At 43.7% G+C, this 27,157-nt stretch overlaps 1 protein-coding gene across 12 annotated transcripts in view; it reads left to right on the top strand.

The window, feature by feature from the left end:
* Positions 1-27,157, top strand: part of DAGLA (diacylglycerol lipase alpha) — a 92,029-nt gene that overhangs the window by 39,270 nt on the left and 25,602 nt on the right. For 8 of the 12 annotated variants that reach the window (XM_077932429.1, XM_028736988.2, XM_077932425.1 and 5 more), the window contains 5 exons: positions 9,123-9,243; positions 17,728-17,866; positions 19,974-20,185; positions 23,715-23,816; positions 24,257-24,395. In XM_077932429.1, the coding sequence (XP_077788555.1) occupies positions 17,772-17,866; positions 19,974-20,185; positions 23,715-23,816; positions 24,257-24,395 (548 nt within the window). In that variant the 5' untranslated portion in view covers positions 9,123-9,243; positions 17,728-17,771. The remainder of the gene's footprint in view (positions 1-9,122; positions 9,244-17,727; positions 17,867-19,973; positions 20,186-23,714; positions 23,817-24,256; positions 24,396-27,157) is intronic. The other 4 variants (XM_077932456.1, XM_077932452.1, XM_077932458.1 and 1 more) reach the window with 2 other exon arrangements.

Below are 27,157 nucleotides of genomic sequence, written 5' to 3'. Positions count from 1 at the left end.
GCTGTTTCAGGCTTCCATTTTCCATTCACATCAGGAAAACAATTACTCCTGATACTTAGCTTCATCCTTTCTCTATGGTCTAATGGCCATGGGCACCCAGAGCAAGAAATTGATTTGAGAAAGCACACCACCTAATTTCACAGTGACATTCCTTCAAAGATGATGCCCAAGATTCTGAAAGAGAAGCTCATTTTTTAGATCAGCTATAGGCTAGAAAGCTGAAGACATTTTCTAAGGATGACATCACATCCTCCAAGGAAGAACAATCTCCAGATTGTGAAGATGCACGTTCTGAGACAGAAAGAGCTCTATTCATAGGCTTTAAAATAGCAGCCTGAGGATTGATGATGTTTTATACATGTTATAATTGCTGGTTTCCGCTTGAATCGGGCATGCTAAGTGCATGCCATCTGGAATATTTGTAGTCAGGCTGATAAAGATTGGAGGTTCAGCCATAAACGTGTCTTATCTGGCAAGCTTGTAATGTGGAGGGCAGGGGGCACAGAATGTACATTCCTTTTGTAAAAAATGAGATCCAGGGGCTTGTTGTTACAGTAAATAAATAAACTGTAATCATACATTTCCAGTTTATCAAGACTATGTTAAAAAAAATCTCCAAAACTCCAACAGGTTGTAGAAGTGGACACACTTTTGAAATTATTGTTTTTCATAAAGTACATCCTGACAAAGAAAAGTACAACAACGATAGTAGAGGACATGTTTTTCATGCAGAAGGTCCCAGTTTCAATCGCTGGTTTCTCCAAGTAGGGCTGGGAAAGACTATTGCCTGGAACCCTGGAAAGCTGCTGCCAATAAGTGTTGATGGTGCTCAGCTAAATGATGGTCTGCTTTGCTTATAATGCAGCTTCCTATGGTCCTCCTGTCCAGTTCCACAATGGCTAGCAATTGAGTTTTCTTTGGGTGCAGCTTTCATATATAAATTCAATATATAAACAATAAATAATAAATTCCAGGTTCAGACATTGCACTAAGCTAACCCCTTCACAGTTGGCTTGCACGTTGCATGAAGGAAGGAGCGAAGCAGACTCTGGTTGCATTCATCAGCTAGTATACACCTTGTGTACCTTATGGCTTATGGTTTAGTGTTAGCGTGTGAAACTGACGGGGGGGGGGGGGACAGCTGGACATCTACCTATCCATTTGGACTCTTAGGTGACTTCTCTATCTCCAGTACTAACCTCATGTAGTTGCTTACTATTCACTTACAGAAATGATCACTGGGTTGAAATTATCCTCCCCCTTTATTTCAGCTACAGTTTTTCTCTGCCCTTCCTTATTACTCGCCCCATCCTTCATCGGGCTTTGCATAATTAGCATTACAAAACTTCAAAAAACTATTCTAGTCAAACAAATAAAAACAGTGAAAGGACTGCATGGGTGAGGGGTGCTGAATCTTTCCCTTCCTACAACTTCCCAAAGCCACTATTCTCTTTTCCTAGCTCACTTTCACAATTAGAGAAGAGTAACTGACTACAGAGTGTTGGGAAGCCAGAGTGTAGCTCTCTCCTGAAAGTATGTTAAAATTAAAGCAACCTTATGTACACCCCTCTTTATATGTGAATGAGGCAGATATGTGAATCATAGCTCCAACATGCCCAGTTTGGCTCTACTTACAGTGGCTGGACGGCATAACGGTATTAAGGTGGAGTATAGGAAGTTATTTTTAAAACTCCAGGGCAGTTTTGCCAGCACTTTGCAATGAGCAGTTTGAATTATTTTGTGGGTGGTAGGGCTATTTTTCCATTTTCTGAAAAGGGGAGTCCTAATAAATGATTAAGTAAAGGGATATTCATGGACTGGTCTGATCGTATTTACGTGTTATACAACCCTCTTATTGCTGCATCAAAATAATACGGCTGGCCATTTCTAGTTAGCAGGTGGTCCAGCCACCACAGGGTTGACAGAGCTGTCGGTTTGTTATGCCTTAAATATGTCACATTCAGCTTAATGTCTGATCTGTGGGTGGAAATGGCAAATGCATCAGGAGAGCAAATCACTTAAAACCACAGATGTCTCTAGCATGCTGTCACTCTCTAGCTTTGTGTAATTGTTGGCACCACAGTGGAGCAGTGGTTTGGACACTTTGGTTTGGCTTTCTGTGGTCTGTTAGTGGAGTAGTATGCAAAGTACACAAGGAGTCATGCAGGTCTCACTTCTTCTCTTTGGCCCTTATCCAGCTACAAATGTGTGTGTCAGCCTTGGCTGCATACATACAGTCTCTGGTCAGATAATTGCTGGTACCATTATTCTGCTGTTTTGGGCACAGGAATATTATATCCAGCTGCTCCCCTGCTCAGCTCCCTCTCTTGAACAGTTCCTCAGGATGGCTGCACAGTTTGATGCACACAGCCATAGCAACTGAGCAGGGGAAGGAACCACAAGCACAGCAGATACTTGTGAGCACGGTTCCTCAACCACATAGGGATATGCATGCTGAAGCCTTCCTCCACCTACGCCTCTAAGCTTACAAACATAATTCTATTTGTATACCACCTTTCTGCAGTTCAAACCATGCTCAAGGCGACTTGCAACATGAAAAAAATACATAACTACAACATAACAAAAATAGTTAGAAACAATAAATAAAGCATTAAAAATACACAACCAAACTGACCAATTGCCACATAAACCACAATATCTAAAATAAAGATTCAAAAAACCAACATCAACAGGTCCCCCCAACAAAATCCCCCAGCCCAGGAGTCTGTTCATCAGCATCAGTTTCTGTACCTGTAGTGAGTTAAAGCCCCACCCTATAGGAAAAGGTGGGAAAAGGCCTGCAAGGGAGGGAGCAGGTCTTCCAGGACTCACAGGCATTTAGCATTAGCATCTGATTCTATTTGTAACTCTCAATTTTTCTCCTGTCACTGATTTGTCTCTGCCCCATTTCCTGGTTGGTTTGCATGAAAGAAGTGGCCACACTCTGATAATGTGTTGTGGTAAGCCTCATGCTCACATGTCACACGCGCCCCTTTCCTCCACCCGCAAGAGGAGGAGATTGACAGCTTCCAGTTATTATTTGGAAACAACCCATTCCCTACTTCTGTTCTAAACCTCAAACAGAAGCTTTAATTCTCTTCCCCTTGTGCACAAAGAAGGAAAGAAGAGGAAGGAAAGCCTGTGAGACAAAAACTTGCTATGCTGCATTCTGAATGAAACCTATATATTTGTAAAGATAGTGCTTGTTTATATTTGGGGAAAAGTTCACTGTATCAGTCATCCTGTCTATGTTCTATTGGTCCTTACTCATTATCAAAGTCCCTTTTTAAATAAAAAGTTGGGTTTGCATGCAGTCATCCATTGCACCCAAAAACTGTCCCAATGTAGGGGAACCCCTACTGGGCCTACTGTGCATACATTGTGTGCTGAAGCTGTAACAATTTTCAGAGACTTGAGCAAAACAAGAGTCTACTTCATCAAATGTTTGAAGTGATAAGTTGGCAGGTGATGTTGGGAGGTGATGAGGGCACAAGGAGAAGGGGACAACAGAGGACGAGATGATTGGACAGTGTTCTCAAAGCTACCAGCATGAGTTTGACCAAACTGCGAGAGGCAGTGGAAGACAGGAGTGCCTGGCGTGCTCGGGTCCATGGGGTCACGAAGAGTTGGACACGACTAAACAACCAAACAACAACAACAACACATGGTTGTAGAGAAAAAAATTATATATTTTTTTTTTAATTTTATTTACAGAAGCAATACACAGCTTACATAGTACAAATAGATACAAATACAGAAAAAGAGAAAGAAAAAAAGACAAGAAAAGAGAAAAAAAAAGAAAAAAGAGAAAAGAAAAGCAAAGAATACAAACAGAATAGACGAAACATATGCAGTTACAAATAACAGAACTTCCGTCCGGCTCGGTCTTGGAGTTATCAATTCTTATATTATTTCTACAGTATTACTAAAATAATCTACATCGATGATATTAATTATCGTCTACTGATAAATTATTTATTCCCTGAATCGACTCAAAATAAATTAAAAATTTATTCCACTCATCTTTATGTTTGACTGTATTGTTTGATCTTATTTTCCCGGTTAGTCTCGCTAATTCAATATATTGGTATAGCCTTATTTGCCACTCTTCGACCGTGGGAAGGTCGGGGGTTTTCCATTTTTGTGCGATTAGAATTCTTGCCGCAGCCATGGCATATTGAACAAATGTTTGGTCTATTTTCTTTATTTCTTTACCAATCATACCTAAAAGAAGCAGCTCGGGGGTTTTGGGGAAATTATACTTCAAGATTTTTTTCAATTCATCATAGACTTGTGTCCAGAATTCCTTCACTGCATCACAGGTCCACCAGGTGTGAAAAAAGGTCCCAACCTTATCCTTACATCTCCAGCATGTGTTGTCCACAGTTTTATACATCTTTGCTAACTTTGCCGGAGTTAGGTACCAGCGATATACCATTTTCTCTAGGTTTTCACGAAGGGCTACACAGGCTGTAAATTTTACACCTTTCATCCAGAGTGTCTGCCATTTATTATAATCTATAGTATAACCAAGATCTTTTTCCCATTTTAACATTACTCCCTTCACCAGATCTTCTTTGGTGTCCCATTCCAGTAATTGTTTATACATTTTGGAGAGGATTTTATCATTACTTTCCAGAATTTCTACCTGAAACCTTGATTTTTTTTCACTCATCCCCACTCTCTTGTGCTCACCCCATAAAGCATTAATCTGGTGAAAGCGCAGCCAATCTTTTATTTTATCTTTCAGCTCCTCATAGGGCTTCACCTTCCATCCTTCTTCTGTCTTTACCAGAAGGTCCTCATATGTATATCTTTCCTCATTCATATTAATTTTTTTTATTTCAATTATATCAGTTGGGGATAGCCACCATGGGGTGCCTTTTTCGATCAGTTTTCTGTACCTCTTCCATACCTCTAGTAATGGCCCTCTGATTATATGGTTGGAGAAGCCTCTGTGAACCTCCCCTTTTTCTTGCCAGAGGTAGGCGTGCCACCCGAATCTAATATTAAATCCCTCCAGGTCCAAAAGGTCTGTATTTCTAAGGGTGGCCCACTCCTTTAGCCAACATAGACAGGCTGCTTCATAATAGAGCCTGATGTTTGGGACTGCGAATCCGCACCTGTCTCTTGAGTCTGTTAAGTATTTGAGCTTTATTCTGGCTTTCTTCCCCTGCCAGATAAACCTGGTCAGGGTTTTTTGCCAGTTCTTAAGAAGGGAGGTGCCTTTGATTATCGGGATGTTTTGAAACATGAATAATAATAAAAATTATATAATGAGGTCATTGGGAAATGAAATGTAAAAAGTATAGGCTTTGACCATTTTTATTCCATTACACATGTTAACTTATCAATGACAGGTTGTTTGCATTATCATCAGCACTGCTTTGTCAATGATCACTGTACTTATTTTACATACCTTTAAGCTTTAACGTAACTGTCATAGCCTATTTTTGCATTTCATTTCCCTCTGACCTAACTGTTTACGTTTTTTTCTATATACATTCCTGACAGCTTAGGATGAAACCTCATGCATCTGATGAAGTTGACTCTGGTCCATGGAATCTTATGCCATAATAAATGTGTTAAAACCTAAGGTGTCACAAATCACTCTTGTTTATTTTGAAGATGGTGACTGAGTTGAAGGTTTAGCATATTTCTGGCTCTGACTGCTTCTTTCTTCAGAATCTCTAGGTTCTTGACTGAAGGAGGAGAGCCCACCAAGTCAAGGGAGTTAGATTATATTGTACAAAGGTGTCATTTATATCCTTTTCCCTCCTCTTCCCTCAATGTATTCTCATCCACCCACACTATAAGCTGCATTTCACACTTTCTCACATCTTGCTGCCACAATATTCTTTCTCTTCTCATGGATACACAAATACCACCTGATCTTCCTTCCACATGCACCTATTAACAAACTCCCCCTCACATAATGACCATGTTCTCTTTCACACATACATATACATGTGCACTCTACATCTCTCACTCAACTGCTCCTCATGGCAGACAAATTGCAAGATGGACATGTCATTTTATGAGTTTTATATTCACATTTTTTGGTAATTTTAAAGCAGAACATATGGTTTGGGAATGGATGTTTGCTATTGTTTTTGTCATTGCGAATCAATAATGAAAATGCAGGTGCACCATGATGTTTCTTTTCTCTATGCTCATCCCCGCGGTTATTCCTCCTCTGGTTACTGCGGTGGATACACGACCTGCCTGTCTGTGTCCAGACATTATGATTGTCTGCAAGTGATTTCCACAATGCAGAGTTAATGTTGGCAGCCTTCAGATCGCATTTGTAGACACCTTTGTAATGCAGATTTGGTCTGCCAACAGGTCTGGCGTCTGAAACCAGCTGCTCGTAGAGCACATCCTTCAAGACCCTGCCATCTTCCATTACGTGGGCATGCTACCCCATCACTGCTGCCTCTTCTGGCTGACTGGGAGCAGGGCACAGAGGGTTCCATGCCCTGTCACCGCATGGCGCTTGAATGGTTGCGCTTCAGTGGTGGGGACGGGGCGAGTGTGGAGGACTTGCTCTGTGCTCCCCCAGCCCCTGCCACTGACGGGTGGGCACTCACATGCCAGGTGGGGGCAGGGCAGTGGGGGTGCACTTTACCCTCTGGGCCCTGCTTCTGCCCAGCAAGCCAGGGCCAGCTCGTCATCAGGCAAGCAGGCGCTTTTGTGCCGGGTGGGGGCACAGAGGGTGGAGAGCACCCTCCATGCTCTGTCCCCATCAAGTGTGTGAGTGCCTGCCCACCAGCTGACAGGTGGGGGCTCGAGTGCCTGGCGGGGCGTGGAGTGTGCTCTTCACCCTCTGCACCCTGCCCAGCGCACGGGGCCCATCCATCTGCTGGAGGGCAAAGAAACCCTCTGTGCTTGCCCAGGGGGCTCACATGCCAGGCACATACGGGGGGGGGGGAGGCTCTTGCTTTGCACCCCACTCAGATTCTGTGCCTGGGGCCACAGCCCTCCTTCCCCTCCCACTACACCACTGAGTCAGACCACTGGTTCATCATTTCTGGTATTGGTTTCTCCAGGGTGTTAGGCAGACGCCTTCATACAACTTGAGCTCTTTTGATTTGAGATGCTGAGAACTCAACCTGAGACCATTCTAATGGAGAAAAGCACTCACAACATTGAGCTACGTGAAATAGTGCACTAATTCTAGGACATCTGGAAACCCAAATGAAAACTTGGGAATAGGAGTTGCAGCTGCCCTGTGTTTGTTGGGATTGTGATGGGGCAAGGTGACAGCAAGGTCAGTGGACCTCTGAATTAATAGCAGTGCTATTCCACAGGTGAGCACACACCTGCTAGATGCTGTCACCACAAACCCACAGCTCACCCATCTTGCTGCAGCCTCTCTTTGCTCCATCCTTGTCCTAGCAAGGGCACTTCTGCTCTTCCTTCCCTTTATGAGCTGCTGTTGGCTGCTTTGAACTCACAGCGTAGCACTGTATCTCCCTTCCTTAGGAATGAGTAGCTTTGGGCTGGTGTGCTAACCTTAGGGCTGCATATGGTATCTCTTATATCTAATGGGATATGCATAAGCCAATTTTCGGATCTTCCTGCTGTGCTCAGCTTCTGTATGTATTGTGCTTCTGCAGCAAATGCCAGATCTAGTAGCATTGTGGATTTAGCTAAATCTCCCTAGTTTTATCTGAAATCTTGTGACTTTATCTGAAATCTTGTGGCCTCATTCTTGTTCTTTACACTAAGCCTTAACCCTCCAGATGTATATTCTGCAGTGCTCCTTCCCCACTCCATGCTACATCCTCATGTCATAAAGAATTAGAGCCAAACTATATGTTACATTAAGCACACTGCAGTATTTAAAAATGTGATTAGGACTCCTCAGTTTTCTTTCCTATCAAAAAGCAGCCATGGTGTGTGTGTCTTAGTCTTAGCGTATTAGGACTGCAGCATTTGCCCTGTCCTAGCTTGGCTGAAGGCTCCCAGGGAAGGCAGTGGCACTTACTGGAAGGAATAGGGAAGGCCAGGAGACCATGGCGAGGGCTTGCTGGAAATCACTCAGGGAGAATGGTTGTTCTCAGCAGCATGCAGAGACCTTATGAAGGCTGACTGCTTTGGACCTGCTATTAATCCCACCTGCTCTAAGGAGCTGTCTGTTTCTTAAACAGCCATTGCCTGAATCTGCAGCTGTCTTACGGCACAGGAGTAGTGGAGACTGCATTTAAGTCTGGGGTTGCCTTCTGAGTATGAGGAGTTGGGTGAATCCTGGAATGGAGGGTGATGCCTCCTTAGGTGATGCCTCCCCTCCTTCTGATTCTTCCTTTGAGTCAGAGAAGGAATTGAGGCTAGAGAATATGACTGTGTGGGGTTCTCTTCCTCCCAACTATAGTCCTGATACAGATTGGGCTGCTGACAGCTACTTTAGGTTAGGAAAGGAAAGGAAAGGAAAGGGGCAGCCCCAGTTGCACATTTCAATATTATGCTTAACATAGCATGTAGTGGAGCCCTCCACAGCTACAGCAGCATGTGAGAGAGGAGACCTTTCACTCTTTGATTAAGAAGATGGCCCCTCCTGTGTGCCTCTTGTTTACAGAATATTAAAGAAGCAGCCAAAGGTCCAAAGCCTTTTCAGCCTTTTGCTCCTACAGTTCTGTCTCTGATGTAATCTGTTGTAGGGAAAGAGGATTTCTGATATTTAGGAAGGATTTAGAGTGTTCCAAAGTCATTTACAGTGCACTCGGTTGCTCTGATTTGTCTAGTGAAAGAGGTGCTGCTTCTCTGCTGCTGCACTTGCTATCTGAGAGCATTCTCTGTCCCTTGGTGTTTCTCTCATGTGTGCTCTCATTCTCAGTCCTTCCTCCCATAATTCATAAGTCTCTTGAGAGCAGGAAATGAGGTCACTTCCTTCTAGAGTGAGATCAAAATGTAGAAAGAGGTGGTGGGGGGAGTCCTGATTCACACATGCTTTGCTTGAAGCAGCTTCAGTGGAATAAATGAAGGTTGTGTCTTGGAGGGAGGGACCTGCTGTGATGGAGGTAGTGTTGATGCTGCTGTTGCTGCTGCTGGTGATGCGGATGACTGGCTTTGTTGGCAGACAGTCACCAAGCTGTTTTCCCCCTCCTGTTTGGGATTTTCAGTGGTGCCAGGGCGAGTGTGCTGATTCCTCCTTCACTCATGAAGACTCCGTCCATGGACACGGACTATCCCAAGAAAGCTTCTTGGGACAGAAGAATGTTCTTCTACTGGACTGCATGCTATGTAAGCATATTTTATTCACACACATTCCTGTTTCTATTTGAGCCTGGGAACCCAGCTTGTTTAACAGTGCACTTGAGACATTTTAAATGCATTTCTGTGCAAATAAATGCCTTCCCATGACTTCATAAATACACGCTCTAATCCAGGTGTAAAGTCCTTTTCAAACAGTTGGTAATCCTTTACTGTTTTAAGTAGTCAGGACATGTACTCATCATCACAGCAAATTAGTTAATTTATACAATTTGACTGCACTATTCTACACAATAGGGGAAGATAAAGTGTGGTAACATATTATTTCCCATCCTTTTAATGCATGCATGTGGAAGAACTGGGATTCTAATGTGTGTTAATGATCATGAGTACAAGAGTTATATTGATTCCAGGCTACTTAATTAATCTAGAGTAACATGATATGTTACCTTCTATGTGCTGCCTTATTTCTGCTTTCTTCCAGGACTCATAATTGCAGGTCCAGTGAATTTTGAGTGCATCTATCAATTCCTGATTTTTTAACCGCTCAAATAAAAAACATGAATGATCTGCCTCTTAACTTTCAGGATAACATACTTTTTTCATTTAGCTCTTATGCTGCCTATGTACCATATGCTTTTTCATTCTCAGTTGCTACTGTTCTTACTCTTGACTTCCACACTACCTTCAATAGTTTGGAGAAAAACAGGTTCAGGTGGCTGTCATATAAATACAGTGGTGCCTCGCAAGACGAAATTAATTCGTTCCGCAAGTCTCTTCGTCTTGCGAGTTTTTCGTCTTGCGATGCACGGTTTCCCATAGGAATGCATTGAAAATCAATTAATGCGTTCCTAGGGAAACCGCCTTCAGACCAGGTCCGGGGACAGTCTGTCCCCCGACCTCTTCTGAAGGCTGGGGGGGGGCGAAAGTCTTTGCCCCCCCCCCCGCCTGCATTCAAAAGCCCTCCGGGACGCGCTGCGTTTCTCCGCTCTCCCGGGAAGGCAGGCAGGGGGGAGCAAAGACTTTTGCCCCCCGCTGGCCTTCAGAAGAGGTCCAGGACCTCTTCTGAAGGCCGGCGGGGGGCGAAAGTCTTTGCTCCCCCCCTGCCTTCAAAAGCTGTCCGCCCAGGCTTCGCGGACCTCTCCGCAAGCAGCGGCAGCTGCTTGCGGAGAGATGCCGGCATGCTGAAGCCTGGGCGCGCCGAGATCAGCGCGCCCAGGCTTCGCGGACCTCTCCGCAAAAAGCGGCAGCGCTGCCGCTGCTTGCGGAGAGATGCCGGCATGCTGAAGCCTGGGCGCACCGAGATCAGCGCGCCCAGGCTTCGCGGACCTCTCCGCAAAAAGCAGCAGCGCTGCCGCTGCTTGCGGAGAGATGCCGGCATCCTGAAGCCTGGGCGCGCCGAGATCAGCGCGCCCAGGCTTCGCGGACCTCTCCGCAAAAAGCGGCAGCGCTGCCGCTGCTTGCGGAGAGATGCCGGCATCCTGAAGCCTGGGTGCGCCGAGATCAGCGCGCCCAGGCTTCGCGGACCTCTCCGCAAAAAGCGGCAGCGCTGCCGCTGCTTGCGGAGAGATGCCGGCATCCTGAAGCCTGGGCGCGCCGAGATCAGCGCGCCCAGGCTTCGCGGACCTCTCCGCAAAAAGCGGCAGCGCTGCCGCTGCTTGCGGAGAGATGCCGGCATGCTGAAGCCTGGGCGCGCCGAGATCAGCGCGCCCAGGCTTCGCGGACCTCTCCGCAAAAAGCAGCAGCGCTGCCGCTGCTTGCGGAGAGATGCCGGCATCCTGAAGCCTGGGCGCGCCGAGATCAGCGCGCCCAGGCTTCGCGGACCTCTCCGCAAAAAGCGGCAGCGCTGCCGCTGCTTGCGGAGAGATGCCGGCATCCTGAAGCCTGGGTGCGCCGAGATCAGCGCGCCCAGGCTTCGCGGACCTCTCCGCAAAAAGCGGCAGCGCTGCCGCTGCTTGCGGAGAGATGCCGGCATCCTGAAGCCTGGGCGCGCCGAGATCAGCGCGCCCAGGCTTCGCGGACCTCTCCGCAAAAAGCGGCAGCGCTGCCGCTGCTTGCGGAGAGATGCCGGCATCCTGAAGCCTGGGCGCGCCGAGATCAGCGCGCCCAGGCTTCGCGGCCCCGCCCCCGGCATCGGGACATGGTCCCGATGGCGGGCGGCGGGGGGAGGCGTTCCCGCCCGTCCACCGGCATCGGGGCATGGTCCTGATGGCGGGCGGCGGGGGGAGGCGTTCCCGCCCGTCCACCGGCATTGGGGCATGGTCCTGATGGCGGGCGGCGGGGGAGGCGTTCCCGCCCCACCGCCCGGCATCGGGGCATGGTCCGGGGCTTTTAAATTGCCCCGGAACAGCGGAGAAGTCCCCCGCTGTCCCGGGGCTTTTTAAAATGCTGGCGGGCGACAGCGGAGGCTTCGCTCCCGCCCGCCAGCATTTTAAGATCGCCCCGGCAGCGGAGAAATCCCCCGCTGTCCCGGGGCTTTTTAAAATGCTGGCGGGCGACAGCGGAGGCTTCGCTCCCGCCCGCCAGCATTTTAAGATCGCCCCGACAGCGGAGAAGTCCCCCGCTGTCCCGGGGCTTTTTAAAATGCTGGCGGGCGACAGCGGAGGCGCTTCCCCGCTGTCCCGGAGATTTCCCTATGGGCTTTCGTCTTGCGAAGCAAGCCCATAGGGAACTTTGTCTTGCGAAGCGCCTCCAAAACGGAAAACCCTTTCGTCTAGCGGGTTTTCCGTCTTGCGAGGCGTTCGTCTTGCGGGGTACCACTGTAGTAGGCTTGCTAAGGTAAAAAAAGGTAGCCTATTCAAAGTTACTTGGTTTTAAACATGAATCATTCTTTGTTCATATTTTCTGTGAGATTTCATTGCTGGAAAAGTTTCATGATTGCAAAATATAATACAGGAGGTAGAGTCCAGCTAATTGTTCTAGAGGGAGTAATATTTTACAAAGATATACAAGGAGTGTTGGAAGCGAACAATGATCCTCAGGAAAATGTGAGGGAAGGGAAGGCTAGTAATGCTTGCCAATTTTTTTGGTGGGAAGAATGAAAGATATCACCAGGGATTTTCACTAGAGCAACTTGGTACCAATTCTTCATAATGGTACCAATTCTTCATAATGTCATAGGTACCAATTCTTCATAATGTCAGCAACTTGATGGGTTAGGTGAATGAATCTCAAATAAAGAAATCATCCCCTGCTACTCAGTGAATGCAGATCTGCCCTTTACAATTAAATTCATAAAAATGGGAGGACATACATATTTTCTCAGAGGGGACAGAAGAGGGGCAAGACAAAGAAGATAGCTTCCTTCCTTTTCCCTTCTCTCTAGAATTCTTCTCTGTCATCTATACTTCCTTGCCCAATCCGATGAAGGAGAGCCACTCTCAGATACTTGGATGTGTATCTAATTGTACATCCTTATGGGGAATATATATTCCAACAGTGCAGTACAGATAGACTGCATCCACACTCAGATGTACATTTGCATGTTCATCTCATTTATCCTCCTGTTTTAAGCTGAAAGAAGATTCTTCCTTTCATTTCAAAGGATACTGTTTGGTGGCAGGGGTAGCTGTGCTTGGATGTTCAGCTCGAGGTACAATATTTTCTCTGGGAGGGCCCTCAGATTTAAGAAACAAAATGACAATTAATTAACCTGGAGGATGTCAGGCATACTTTCCAACAACATTTTTGAGAATTCTCTGAAACCACCACCAAAGTTCCTATGGTTTGAATCTTGGAAGTTCTGCTTAGATCATTTGAATGTGAACCTTGTGTAAAACAACAACATCATATGATAATTGTAGATAGACGTAGAAAGTATATACTGGTATATATTGGTGCTTACTACAAGAGTGCTATGAGAAGCAAATCCTGACTGTGATGCATATAGTAGAAATGAGATTATTTAGGTGTTGCCCATTTTGTTAATTGCTTAAGAGAACAATTAAATAAGATCAAGTCTGAGGTGCAGTGACAGCACCAATGAGTGCGCTCTCTCTCTCTCTCTCTCTCTCTCTCTCTCTCTCTCGCAATACTCCTGGGACAGCAACAGAATCAAGATGCCGGAGGATAAGGAAATAGAGTAGCTCAAATTTATCAAAAATGTTGGGCCTGGTTGAGACTTATTATACATCATGTTCAGGTCCTTCTTAAACTATATTATTAGTGCTTAGTGAAGTCATCAGGATAGATTATAAATTGAGATGTAGCCAGGCAGGACTGAGGAGAATTAAGATGCTGTGGACATCAGGAAGATATCCCCCCTCCTTGTATCTACTCTTGCCAAATTGTTCTGCAAAGAACAGAGGAAGTACTACTGGTGTGAATCAGGAAGCTAAGCTATTTATTCCTGAATAGAAATGGAGCCACTTTCAGCTGTCAAATCTGTTGCAATTTTTTCAGCTGAGAAAGGCTCTCTGGTTTATGTGGAAGGCTTGAGCTCCTACTGCTAGATTTAGTAGGCAGACCCTTCAAGGTACCTCAACTATGCTTCAAGCAGCAGCAAAACTTCTCCTAGGCCTGATAGTCTCTTGGAACCTGTTCAGACATTGAAGAGGACATTGTGGACAAGTGATGTTCATTTTCAGAAAGAAACTCAATACCAGTACAACCAACTTGGATATTTAGAACAGGGTAGTGACTCCACCCATGAAGCAGTACAAAAATCACCAGTTTTTCAAGGACACATTCTGCGGGGAAAGGCCATATAGACAAGTGTTGTATGCTTTGACTTATGGAGTTGAGAATTACCGTATTTTTCGCTCCATAGGGCGCACCGGACCATAGGGCGCACCTAGTTTTTAGGGGGGGAAATAAAGGGGAAAAAATTATCCCCCCCCCGCCCAGCCGCAGGACTGAGGACGGGGGAAGCCCGAGCTTCCCCCGACCCCAGCCCCCAGAACAGGTCCAGGAGCGGTGGCAAGATTACGCGCAACTTCGCTGCTGCTCTCAGAGCTTATGGGGATGGGGGAAGCCCAAGCTTCCCCCGACCCCAGTCCCCAGAACAGGCTGCTATCCACAAGCCTTTGGAGCCCAAAGGCTTGCGGATAGCTACCTGAAGCCCGGGGAGCGCAGCACTGTGCTCCCCGGGCTTCAGGCTGCAGGCTGCTATCCACAAGCCTTCGCAGCCCGGCGGGAACTCACGCCGCGCTCAGAAGGCTTGCGGATAGCTGCCTGAACCCTGGAGAGCGAGAGGGGTTGGTGCACACCGACCCCTCTCGCTCTCCAGGCTTCAGCGAAAGCCTGCATTCGCTCCATAGGACGCACACACATTTCCCCTTCATTTTTGGAGGGGAAAAAGTGCGTCCTATAGAGTGAAAAATACAGTATATTGTAGGGATTAATTTGAAATTCATCACCAGAGTTTGTGAGTAGGAAAGACTATATGCATAGGCCCCAACTGCAATGTTGCCATTAACAAGCTTCTGAGAAAAGGAAGCACTAGAGAAGCATCTGGCCATTAAATACCCAGAAATATTCAGGGGGACTTGCCAAAGGATGATCTGGGCTGGCTTCAGCACGTGCCTTCGGCATGTATGCCTGTGGCAGCTGTGCCTGGAAGCAAGCAAGGGCTGACTGAAAACCACAGCTGCCACTTGCTGCAAGGGCACTGAGAATAGGCTCTTTAGACATTGAATTTGAATGGAGCTGCTATGCAAGCTGGGTTTGGGCGACTCACAGAGCAATCTGTTGTATCAGTTCTAGTGTTTCACAAAGGGGTATAGGGAGATCTCTTCATAAGCTGTGGGGAGCGGGGGGGGGGTGAAGTATAAAAAAAATTCTGTTTATGTGATGTTCAGGCTAGAGGAAGTTTTTGAACAGTTGCTTGGGTGAGCAGAGTGTTGGGTGAAGAGAATTATTGTACAGCTGCTGTCCACAGAAAAATGAATCACTCCTTATGGCCAAATGAGTTAGCATAATTACTGTTTCTGGGTGGATAAATTATGGACCTTACAGTCTGATATTCAGATTTAGACTAGGAGCGCTCTTGAATTTTGTCTAGTATCCCAGTGTGACACTGGTATCTGAGATGACTGATGCCAGTGGCAAAATGAATTATATAACTCAGAAGCTCTTTGAATATCCAGCCCAAGGTGCTTGCAGCCAAAATATTACTTGTAGGATTCCCTCCAGCTGTGAATGCATTCCCATTTCTATTCTAGGAGAAGTCTGTTATTACGGCCACAAAAGTATGACATGAATCTGTGACGATCTCCTCCCCTGCTATTCATTAGTGGGATCTTCTGCTGAATCGAAAGTCTTCTATAAACAGAAGGAGCTCTTCCACTTGTAGAAGGCTTAGTATCCAAGCCAATGGATTCAAAAGTCTCAGTGTCTAATTGCAGTCATAAAAAAGCTGATAGCAAGATTTTAGATTATGTGCATCATGCTTTGGTTCATAATGCTAAAACTGATACACTTTATAACTGATGTGGCTAACCTTCATGTTGCAAATCCCATAACCTGACTAACACCTTGCAGACATATGGGTAGGAATTTCTGCTTTAATAACATCATGGGCATACTGTATATGCTGGTCTTGGAGAACCAATATCAAAAGCCTTCCTGCTGTCCTGTGGGTTTTTTGGTTGTGATTCAACATCCATTTCCATGCACAATCCTGTGAAGATATGACAGAGATGTCCGTACACCTTGTTTATCACACCTTGAAAAGGTTAACATTTGACAAGTATCATACATATTTACTCTGAAGTGAGTCCTACCTCATTCAGTGGAGCTGACTTTCATGCAGGGATACATACATTTGTATGCTTAGACTTCACTGTCAAAACTGGAAAAACTTGAATGTTTGTCATGTATGACAAACTTCAGCTTCCTGATTGAGTGGATCTCTTTCTTCAGAAGAATCATTCTGTAGAAAAATTGCCACCCACCCATTCAGGAAGCTCCACTTCATTGGTTTTGACAAGCTGTGTTACAGGCTGGAATTTGGGTCACAAGCACCATGTTGTAGCAGCTGACTCTCCAGAGGACTTACTGGACCAAAATGAACAAATTAATAGGTGCCAATGTGGATATGAATTCCAGAATTTTTTAAAAGTAGGATAGCAGACTGGTCCGAGCATTCTTGCCAGGGAAACAGTTTGGGAATGCCAACCTAGCATCCATACTTCTTTGCAAGTGCAAATGCAATTTAGAGTCTGAATACCTTAAATTTCAGTGCTTTTATCCTATGTGTAATATGGAATAAAGTTGCTAAGCTACCTGTTAGAGCTTCCACAGGCATCTAGAAAAGATCAGTAACCAATACAGAGCTCTGTAATAAGATTCCCACTAATCTTGTGAATTGGAATCCAGTGAGCATGGGCTTTACTCCACTTTCAGCTAATGCTCACCTCCCTTCATCTATAGCTGTGTTTCTTTTGATCCTCCTAATGCCTCTTTTAAACATTCAGGTGTTGCATCATCTGTAGCTCTGAATAGCAGTATCAAGAAAGTTTAGGAATCTGCATGCCCTTAGGGATAAATTCCAGAAGAATAGTCTTTTATCAGAATAACGACAACAAGCCCATGAGCATCTTTAAAAGTAACACATTTATTGTGGCATGACCACCTCATCTTCATCATGTTCAAGGAAGTGGCACAATGTTATTTTTGCTGGGCATGATCAAACATTCAAACCATCAAAGCATGAATAAGGAAATCATCCTGACAATTACTGCAGAATCTACCTAACCTTCAGTTTTAAAAGAGCAAGTGTTTAGCTTTTAGTAGTTATGTGAACATTTATAAGGGGGTTGGGAAGGGGAGACTCTCTGGCTTCTAAAGATTGCTAAATAGGCCCCGTTTTCTGGTCCTGGAGTGATGAAAGTAACAAGACTAGGTTGCAAGTGATTTTTACCTAACCCATTTCATTTACTGTACAACATGGTGAATGTTTAGCCCCCCTCTCCTTTACTAAAGGCAGCATGAATGCACATGTGACTATGTGGCTAGGCACCCCTCCTTTCATATAATAATGTAATTTTTAAAGGATTGAAGAATCCTGCACAAAATCCTCCTGTGGGTGGCATACATGTGGGTCACTCACCACGGCCTCTCCAGTGGGTACTGAAGACAGCCATACCAGATATACCTATGTCAGCAGCACTGGGTCATGCACCTAGAGGCTGCTTTCAGCTTTTGGAGGGCCCAGTTTGAATAATAATAATAAAAAAATCTGGACGGCCACATTAATCAGAGACCATGGCAGTTCACAAAAATGAATTTGGCTTGCCTTATGGCCATGGGTTGAGAAAGAGACTTGGATAGCCAATATGGTGTAGGAGATAGAATGTCCAGCTGGAAAGGGGAGCCCTGGGTTGAAATTAAACTTTAAAACTGGATCACTACCTCACCTATCACTCAGAGTGGCAGGGTACGAATGTGAGAATTGTGTGGGGAAATTGTCTGAGATATCATTACAACTATTCTGTTCTTGGAACAAGTGAGCAGCCATCTTTTTGTGATGGCTGGAAAAACCTTGCTTAATTGCTATTTGTTCTTCTGTTTCAGAAGGTGAGCATTGTGCCTGGTGATCCTCCCCTGACCCATTAGCCATGCCAGGGATTGTGGTATTCCGCCGTCGCTGGTCTGTAGGCAGTGATGACCTTGTTTTGCCAGCCATCTTTCTCTTTCTCCTTCATACCACTTGGTAAGTGAAAACATACACCTGAGCAGAAAGCTTCCATGGCTCTACTAATGAGCAGAGTTTTTTGTTCTGTTTTGCTACTCTTTTTTTCCAGTTATTGGTAGCATCCTGCTCCCCTATAAAAAGTGTCATTCAAAACGCTGCATTTTTAAAAAATCATTTCATAAAATGTATATGCTGCTTCTTTGTAGAAAAATCCTCAAAATGGTTTTCAAAAAAGATAAAGCCATAAAATCATCACTAATCATTTATAATCATTGTTTAAAGCATAAAGTTGTAACCACAACAAAACAATTTAAAACTCATACAAACTTTCTAAATGTCTGATGTTAAAGCTCAGAATGTTGTCAGTAGGCACTGAAAAGAATACCGTAAAGGTATCAATTGGTGGGATTTCCCAAGTGTTGACTCATAACATCAGTCTTTTTTAGACTAATGCCATAATTCACATCATTAGAAAGGTAAGTTAATGCAGAATTTAATGCAACACACTGTTGAATTATCTTGATAAAACCATGGTAAAGTGTATTTCATACCTTCTCAGCATTTCTGTTAATACTTAGTATGGAAAACCTTTGCCACAATTACAGCCCTACAATGGCATCCCATGGAATTATTAGTATTATTATTTTATTAGAGTTTATCTACCACCCTAAACCCAGAGTTCTCAGGGCAGTTCACAGAATAAAATCAAGATATAAAACCACAAAATACATAATAAAAATAAAAACAACAACCCAATAGCCCCCCCCCCAAACCCCCATTTTAAAAGCACATAGGATGTAAATCAGATCAACCAAAGGCCTAGTTATTAAAAAGGAACATTTTTGTCTGGCACCTAAAGGTATATAATGAAGGTGCTAGGCAAACTTCCCTGGGGAGAGCATTCCACAGACAGGGAGCCACTGCAGAGAAGGCCCATTCTCATGTTGCTACTCTCTGGACCTCTCAAGGAGGAGATACATGAAGAAGGGCCTCAGAAGATGATCTCAGGGTCCAAGTAGGTTCACATGGAAAGAGGCAATCCTTGAGGTATTGCAGTCTTGGAATGAACCAAGGATGTTAGTTTGTCAGGTGTTATAATGTAAAACCAATATTGTATGATTGCTTCTTCTCAGTTGTTCCTTGGTTGCTTCTGACTAACAAGTTTCTTTATGGATAACTCAGCAGTGGTGTACTGGGGAATCTACATGTTGCTACACATCTTCCCAGAGGGCAAGCAAAGTGATGAAAGTTGTGACAGCTTATTGTTTTACCCTTTGTCATGTGGGCACACTCATGTATCATGTATAATAAAATCATTATGTAGGCAAGAATAGTAATACCATATTGACATGATAATCTCGATGTAGAGTTTACAGCACCGTGTGCCTGCCACATTTTCTTCTGCCCTCTAGTGACTACTGAAAGCATGTCCACGCCTTTACTATTCTCATTTTAAGACCTCCTGATGACAGTGGAGAAGTAGACAGATCTGTCAAGAGGAATTTTCTCTCTCTCAGTTATAGAGGGACACAGAATGTGTTCTGGGATGTCATCCAGAAATCTGCATGTGGGCGGAAAAAAATCCCCACTAGCTAAGCAGCAGCATTTTACTATCAAAGCAATCCCTAAACATATACCACAAATAAATGGATGACATTAGTGGAACATTTGAAATTGGCTAAATGTGATATTTGCCTGTAATCACAGAAACCCAGACCCAGGTGTATACTGAATATAATACCACTGATAGCATTCCTTTAGTGGCTGACTCTGGAAACTCTTGCCAAATTTATTTCATTAAAAGTAACAAGATAATTACGTTGTGAATAAAATGTTAAAAGGCTCTGATGCCTTTAGAGAGGATAACTGTTTTATTATGGGATGAGCTTTGATAGGCAAAAGGTCGTTTTATTAGATGTATGCAGTTGTGAATATGTTCAAAGCTAACTACTTATTTGTTTAGCGCATAAAATAAACTAACCACTTCATGGAAACATTAAAAAGAGACATTTTCACAGACCTGCAATCATAATATTGCTGTTGACATTCTTTGAATACTATTTTTTCATGTATATGGTACCTTGAGGTTTATCAAGGGAATATTGTATGTGCTTATGTGTGGCAGGTTCATAATCCTTTCTGTGGTGCTCTTTGGACTGGCATACAACCCCAATGAGACCTGCTCTCTCAACCTGGTGGACCACGGCAGAGGCTACCTGGGTATTCTGCTTAGCTGCATGATCGCAGAAGTCGCAATCATCTGGCTCAGCATGCGTGGCAGCATCTTGTACACAGAACCTCGGGATTCAATGCAATATGTCCTGTACGTCAGACTGGGTAAGAGACAGTGACCAAGGGACTTTATAAATTTTTGAACTTGATGCAACCATCTGTGGGATTCCCCCGTCAGCACACAGATAAGCAGACACAAAACACATTCTTTTTCAGCCATTTAAATACTCTGCTCATTTAGAATATACATACTGCAGAGGAGAATCTATTTTCCAGAATTTCTGTCTTCATCCAAAGGCATTTTCATTGGTAGCACCAAGGATGTTTTTTAGTCTAGAAGCATCCTCTGAATGTTAAGCAGGGGAAAGCCATTTATAAAACTAGTTTTTGTTTCACTTCTACTACAGATGTGGGAAATGCAGAGATTGAATTTTTGCCCGATGTCCCCATGACGCTGCATAAATTTACCCTATGTAAACTTTTGATTAGTTTAATTTTTTGGATCCCTGTCACCTCACTTTGTTAAATGGCATAAGACATCATTTCATTTGTCTGCTTTTTAGCATTTTACATTTGTAATAACTACATTTACCATGCCATCCTGCAGAAATGCAGACACTGCATGTAACGATTGCCTTTCTCCATCTGCCTTGATACTTCTTTGGTAGAAATCTAATTCATGCTTAGCATGCACACAACCAAACCTAAACCCACCTGCCATGCTTGAGCACATAAGTTTATTTCTCCCCTTGCTTGTACACATGTCCTAAAAAGTTTCCATTGATAACCTTCCTCTCTCACAAAATATTATTTGTAGGTACTGGCTACTTAAAGGAATCTCTTCCACTGATAACGTGTGCATGGAATTTGCTTTGTCTTTTAAAGGACGTATAACCTTTCCCTACAGTCTCCCTCAAGACATCCTGACTCTCAAAGATGGTACCAGAAAAAAAGAAACAGGCATTGCTCACTCACAACATTTTTAACTGGCCTTCCATTCATATCATATAGAAATAATTAGGCTTCCTCTGCTCTAGATGGGTGTTTATTTTTGTTGTCTGAGACACATATTTTTATTAGAATTGTATAAGAAAACATTGCACACAGGAAGGGCATCAACCCAATTCTAAACACTGTGACATTGCTGCGTATTCTTGTTTAATTACTTCTTCACCGGATGTAATTTTTTGTAGGCATGATTACTCCTTTTCTGAGCCTTGCTTAAATAAGCTTGTGAATCAAAATTAAAACTGAGCTGAAGTGGAGGGAGAGGGGAGGAAAGCAAATAAAATCAAGACTCACTCTAGGAAAGTGTGCCAGAAGCTCTCTCTGTATAACAATGCTTTCAGCTTTTCATCTTAAAAGTGCTTGTATCCCATGCTACCTTGCAAGCAGCTTTTGCAGTTTCTGAAGAATTTTTCTTAGTTGGTGGGTGGCAGCACTATTAAGAAATTAAATTATTCCCTCCCTATTCAGAAAAAAAACCCTGTGCATAGAAAGGTTTTCATATTTTTCTCCTTTCCAAGCCTTGAATTCATCCATTCAGTGAACATTAGTGGGTAGCCGTGCAGGGGCTGGAACCTCTTTTTTTGTTTTGTGTTTTTAATTTTACTTACAATATTTAATCAGTGAATATACAAAGTAGATGTTATCATTCTTTAGGGAAGCAAACTAGGAAAAGCCCTTTAAAATCTGAAAAGTTCAGTTGGTACAGGGATAGAGTGCTATCTCTCATCACTGATGGTGTCAAAGCTACTGGCCCTTGATTCAAGCTAAGTGCACCCTGATCCCACAGAGCAGTCCAAATGGCAAAAGATGGAAGAGCAGAGTGGGAAACTGCATTTTTCCAGCAGCAAAATATTGAGGATTCTAGGTAAATATGATAACCTCAAAAAAGAGAGGCACTAGTTTGAAGAAGAAAACATGGGGCTTTTCTCCACAGCATGAGCTGCAGCTTCACATTTGTTACACGGAAAAGGTTCTCACAGAGATTATTCCGTGGAGCATTTAGGAGTGGCTTCTCACTGTCGTGCTACCGCATCTAACTTAACAGTGGCAAATTTATAAATAAATAATAAATTTTGGGGAATTTTTAAGAAAAGTAAGACACCCCCCCTTTCTTGAATTGAGGTGCATTGCTGAGATGGACCCTAGCACATTTTCTTCTTGAACTACTTTTTAAATGGCTACATGAGTATCCAAAAATACATCTTTTTTTTTTTTTAATTACTTAACAAAAATCTTCCTGAACTGCTCCAGGCATTGAGATGGAGAGAGGTAATGTGTTGCTCATCGTGATCAAATTCTGTTACACGTCTGCAACAGTTACACCAAAATATATTCACATCTATTGCAGCTGTGCCACTCACACTTTAGCTGTTTAGCTTGAAGTGTTGTGAAAACTTAGAAAACAGGCTTTTACCTGAGAATGGAGTGTGACATTCAAAAAAGAACATTTCAGCATTTTATTCAATATTTTATTGATAAAAGGAATTAGGGGGGGGGGGGTTGAAATTACATGCTACAGGTAGCACCTCCAGTCACTGAAAAGCTTTGTTAGACTGTGTAAAATGTCACCTGTTGATATTTGAGGACTGAGCAATGCAGTATGATAGCAATTATGTCCTATGAATTAGATATGTAGCTTAATGGGCTTTTTCTTTTACTTTCTTGCAATAGTAACATGTTGTTATCTGCCATGCTCTGCTTTGAGTCAAAGTAGGGATGGGTGAGCTCTCTCCAGTTTGCCTCAGAGTTCTTTCCCCAAAATGAAAAACAAACACCTGGGATAATTTTCTGAGCCAGTCTGAGGTTGGGAAAATCATAGAACCATAGAATTGTATGAGCTCAAGCTTGAAGAAATTCATCAGCATCTCAGGGTCCAAGATTCTGCTGTCTAGTCAATTAGTATACAATCTATATTTCTGCATTTTGCCTCCCCCTCTTTCACCCCCCCCCCAATTTATTTAATTTTTTGCCAGAATCAGATGAAACTCATGTGTACCTGAGATTGCTAAAGCCAATGAGGAATTGAACTATATCATAGGTGGATTTCAGGAGAGAAATGGGATTGGGAGTATTTACTTATTTACAACATATATAATCCACCTTCACTAAGTGGTCCCAGGTTGGGGTACACATATAAAAATATTATGACATCACATCTAAAATACATAGCATCATAAAACATTTAAGACAATTCTTTCAGCTGTTCTGTCATTTTAGTGGTTGGAGTGGAACAGAGGAAGATGTTATGTATGAAACTCTATTTCCTGTTGCTGTACTACCTATCTAGAAATATGTCCATATTCTTAGGAAAGTATTTGTTATGATGCTCAATGGGGATGAGGGAAAGATTTGTTTTTTGCTGAGAGATTTTTGGGTGCTTTCCTTGAGCATTAGTATAAAATGCTCCTAAATGTAATTCTTTTTATGCGTTTTCCTTGAAAAATGGGGGTGGGTATGTTTAATTGAGCTTAGACAAAAATCTGGTTTTGCCGGAAGTGAAATAACAAATTGGAATGGATACATGAGAACTGCTAACAAGAAATACTGTGGTGGTCTCTGACATCTTTGAAACAAGGTATTCATTAGAATAATGCTGCTATTGTGCACTATGTTCTTATTGTTTCAGCCATCCTGGTGATTGAGTTTATCTATGCTATTGTGGGCATTGTTTGGTTAACCCAGTACTACAGCTCCTGCAATGATGTTACTGCCAAGAGTGTCACTTTGGGTGTGTATTTGAAGGTTTCTGCATGAATTCACTTTCTGCCTATATAAATGTACTCACCCTGAATGTTTTGCAGATAGACTTAACCATTGCACAAACTTCAATTAGTATGTATGGATGGAAGGACAGTAGCTGTTGTTTTGCTGCCTGACTAGGTATTGTATGGATTTTTGCAATTGCTCTGGAAACCAGTGCAAATCCTTACAAAAGAATCCAACAGTACATCTCTAACTACTGTTTTATCCATAATTCCTTTCACTCTATAATATCTGGTTTTGAGATCCCTGGTGTTACTGTGGATGCATGCCTTCACTTTGGTCAGTGAAATTCAGCTTGAGTGTGTTGCTTCAGGGGAAAAAAACCATAAACGCAAAGCTAACTCGCCAAGAGAGTCATAGATGACACTTTGGAACTGAGCGTTTGAATCTTCTTTGTTTTACCAGGAATGGTCGTCTGCAACTGGGTCGTCATTCTGAGTGTTTGCATCACTGTCCTGTGCGTCTTTGATCCAACAGGAAGAACTTTTGTCAAACTGCGAGCCACAAAGAGGAGGCAGCGTAACTTGAGGACGTACAACTTGAGGTAAGTCACAAAACAGCATTTCAACAAGATAGAGTCTGGATTATGTATCTAACTCAGAAGCTATTTTCCTTGATTTGTTTCATGATTGAAAAAACTGTGTTGTGACCTGATTAACTGATTTATATGGACTTTTTCTTTTTTCACCTAAGTATCCCTCTTCCTCTGTTGCCACTCAAGGCAGTTTAAAAAGGAGCTCACAATGCAACATGTGGACAGGGCTTGCTGTTTGTCAGTTGTTGGTGGGGGGACACCCAGCTGAAGAGAATTGCTTCCGACCACCACCACCACTGTACAGTGGTACCTTGGGTTACATACGCTTCAGGTTACATACGCTTCAGGTTACAGACTCTGCTAACCCAGAAATAGTACCTCGGGTTAAGAACTTTGCTTCAGGATAAGAACAGAAATCATGCAGCAGCGGCGCAGCAGCAGCAGCAGAAGACCCCATTAGCTAAAGTGGTACTTCAGGTTAAGAACAATTTCAGGTTAAGAACAGACCTCCAGAACGAATTAAGTACTTAACCCGAGGTACCACTGTATATGCTCACTGGAAGGACAGATCGTGAAGCTGAGGCTCCAGTACTTTGGCCACCTCATGAGAAGAGAAGACTCCCTGGAGAAGACACTGATGCTGGGAAAGATGGAGGGCACAAGGAGAAGGGGGTGACAGAGGACGAGATGGTTGGATAGTGTTTTCGAGGTTACCAGCATGAGTTTGACCAAACTGCGGGAGGTAGTGGAGGACAGAGGTGCCTGGCGTGCTCTGGTCCATGGGGTCACAAAGAGTCGGACACGACTAAACGACTAAACAACAACAACAAAACCACTGTATATACTAATAGTGATCCTAGTTCTCTGAGTGCTGGTCCTGATGTAGCTAAAATGACAACACACACACACACAGGAGATACTGGGATGCATGGGGGCACCCTCAGGTTTGCTCATAGCATCATCATCATCATCATCATTTAAAAAAAAAAAAACACGCAGGGGGAAAACCCTAGGAGGCAACCTCCATTCACAGTCGCCCAGTGAGGACTGTGCATTATCTGTAGGCATGGGATACTGAATGCTGTGGGGGTCAGAGGGGGCATAGAATTAGGTGGCTAGGATCCACACAGCAACATTTTGTTGCAGGGTTGACTTGTGTGTGTATATATAGAAAACTCAGATTTCTGACTGCCCAGTCCTTAGGTAGCCAAAACAGTACCATCCACAACAAGAGCGTGGAATATGAGATTCACAGAATTACAAAAATTCTGTAGAGGGGGAAAAATCAGCAGGGGCAAAAAAAAACCCCTGCAAAACTATGTAGTGCAGACTGAGCATGTTTGGTGGGTACTGGATACTGATTGATTGCTGGGTGAAACAAAAGAAAACTGGCAGGAGCAGGGATAGAATTGAATATCCTGAGCAGAAGCACTCTACACTGCTGAATTTTGTTACGGGTCCAACTTACACTCCTCTCAGTCAAGGCTTGCAATTAAAAGTCAACTGTCTCATTTTTGGTTGTTGGTGAGAAGAGACTGGAGGACATTCCTTAAAAGGGATGACTCCTCCTACTGGACATGGCAGGCAGAGTCCCTAGAGCCTTTTTGGCTCCCTTCCAGGGGGAGGAGTTCTCCTGCCTACCAGACTAATCCTGCTTGCAGCCAGTGGTAGTCAAGGTTGTTTTGTGTTCTTCAGAACCTTTACTACATTTTAGAGCCTTTCCTCTGTTATTGCAGGGTGGCCATAGATCCGGAATTTCCCAGACATATCTGGAATACTGTAGTTTGTAGCAGTGTCTGGGCTGAAATCAGCAAAAAAGTCCGGGAAAATTCATACGTATGGCAACCCATGTCGGCAGTGTCATTTTCACTGCTTTTCCTTAAAAATATTTCAAAAACGTCAATTTTTTATGTGATTTTGCAAAAACAGCTCAACAACTTTTCTATCTGGATTTTCACTGTTTGAAATATGGCAACCCTAGTTATTGTGTCTGTCTTTTTGGTTTCTGTTCCTTTGTTCCTCTCCTGTTGGTGTGTGGAAGAAAGGGTGCTTTGTTTTTGTTGTCTTTTTTCTCCCTAGTTGCTTCCTGCACCTCATTTTCCACTGGCTTGTGTGTGTTTTCTTGATTCTTCCGCCCAGTTCCTCTTTGTCTCTGGGTGTTTCGGGAGTGGGGGGTATAAGCCGCACCAGTTTAGGTGCTAGAATGCCTAGCTGGGGTGCATCCTATGTTCTCAGGCCATCAGTGGGACAAGAAAAGCATGGAGCAGCAGTTCTCACTGGTGGTTCATCTGCACCCGATCCCACATATCCTCATGTCATATGCAGTTGCAGGGAAGGAGTGTTTACTGGACCCTTCCTGGGGAGGAGCTCACTGGGGAGGAGGAAGCTCCTGTAACTGCCACCTCCTCAGTGGGTGCTGAGAAGGCCTTCCCATCAGCTTCTCACAAGGCGGTTACTGTTCCTTTTCCATACATTTTTGACTCAGCTTAGAAAGCTGAGTGGGCCCATCCAAATAAGGCTAAACTGGTGTCTCGGGTTGCTAAGAAACATATTTTTGATGAGAAGATTATGCAACAGCTTCATTTTCTTGCTGTTGATCCACCCATGGCAGCTTTATATTCCTTGGCTGTGATTCCTTCTAAAAAGGAAGTGGGACCCAAAGATTCCTGTGACAGATGGGTAGAGGGGGCTCTGTGTAGGAAATTTGAAGCTGGCTTTGTGACCTTTAGGGCTTCAGTTACAGTGTTTGCATTTGCCAGGCAGTTTTTATG

This window comes from Podarcis muralis, chromosome 1 (assembly GCF_964188315.1).
Source record: "Podarcis muralis chromosome 1, rPodMur119.hap1.1, whole genome shotgun sequence".
NCBI lineage: Eukaryota > Metazoa > Chordata > Lepidosauria > Squamata > Lacertidae > Podarcis > Podarcis muralis.
Note: the sequence above shows the minus strand (reverse complement) of the source record. Positions and strands in the feature narration are given on the sequence as shown.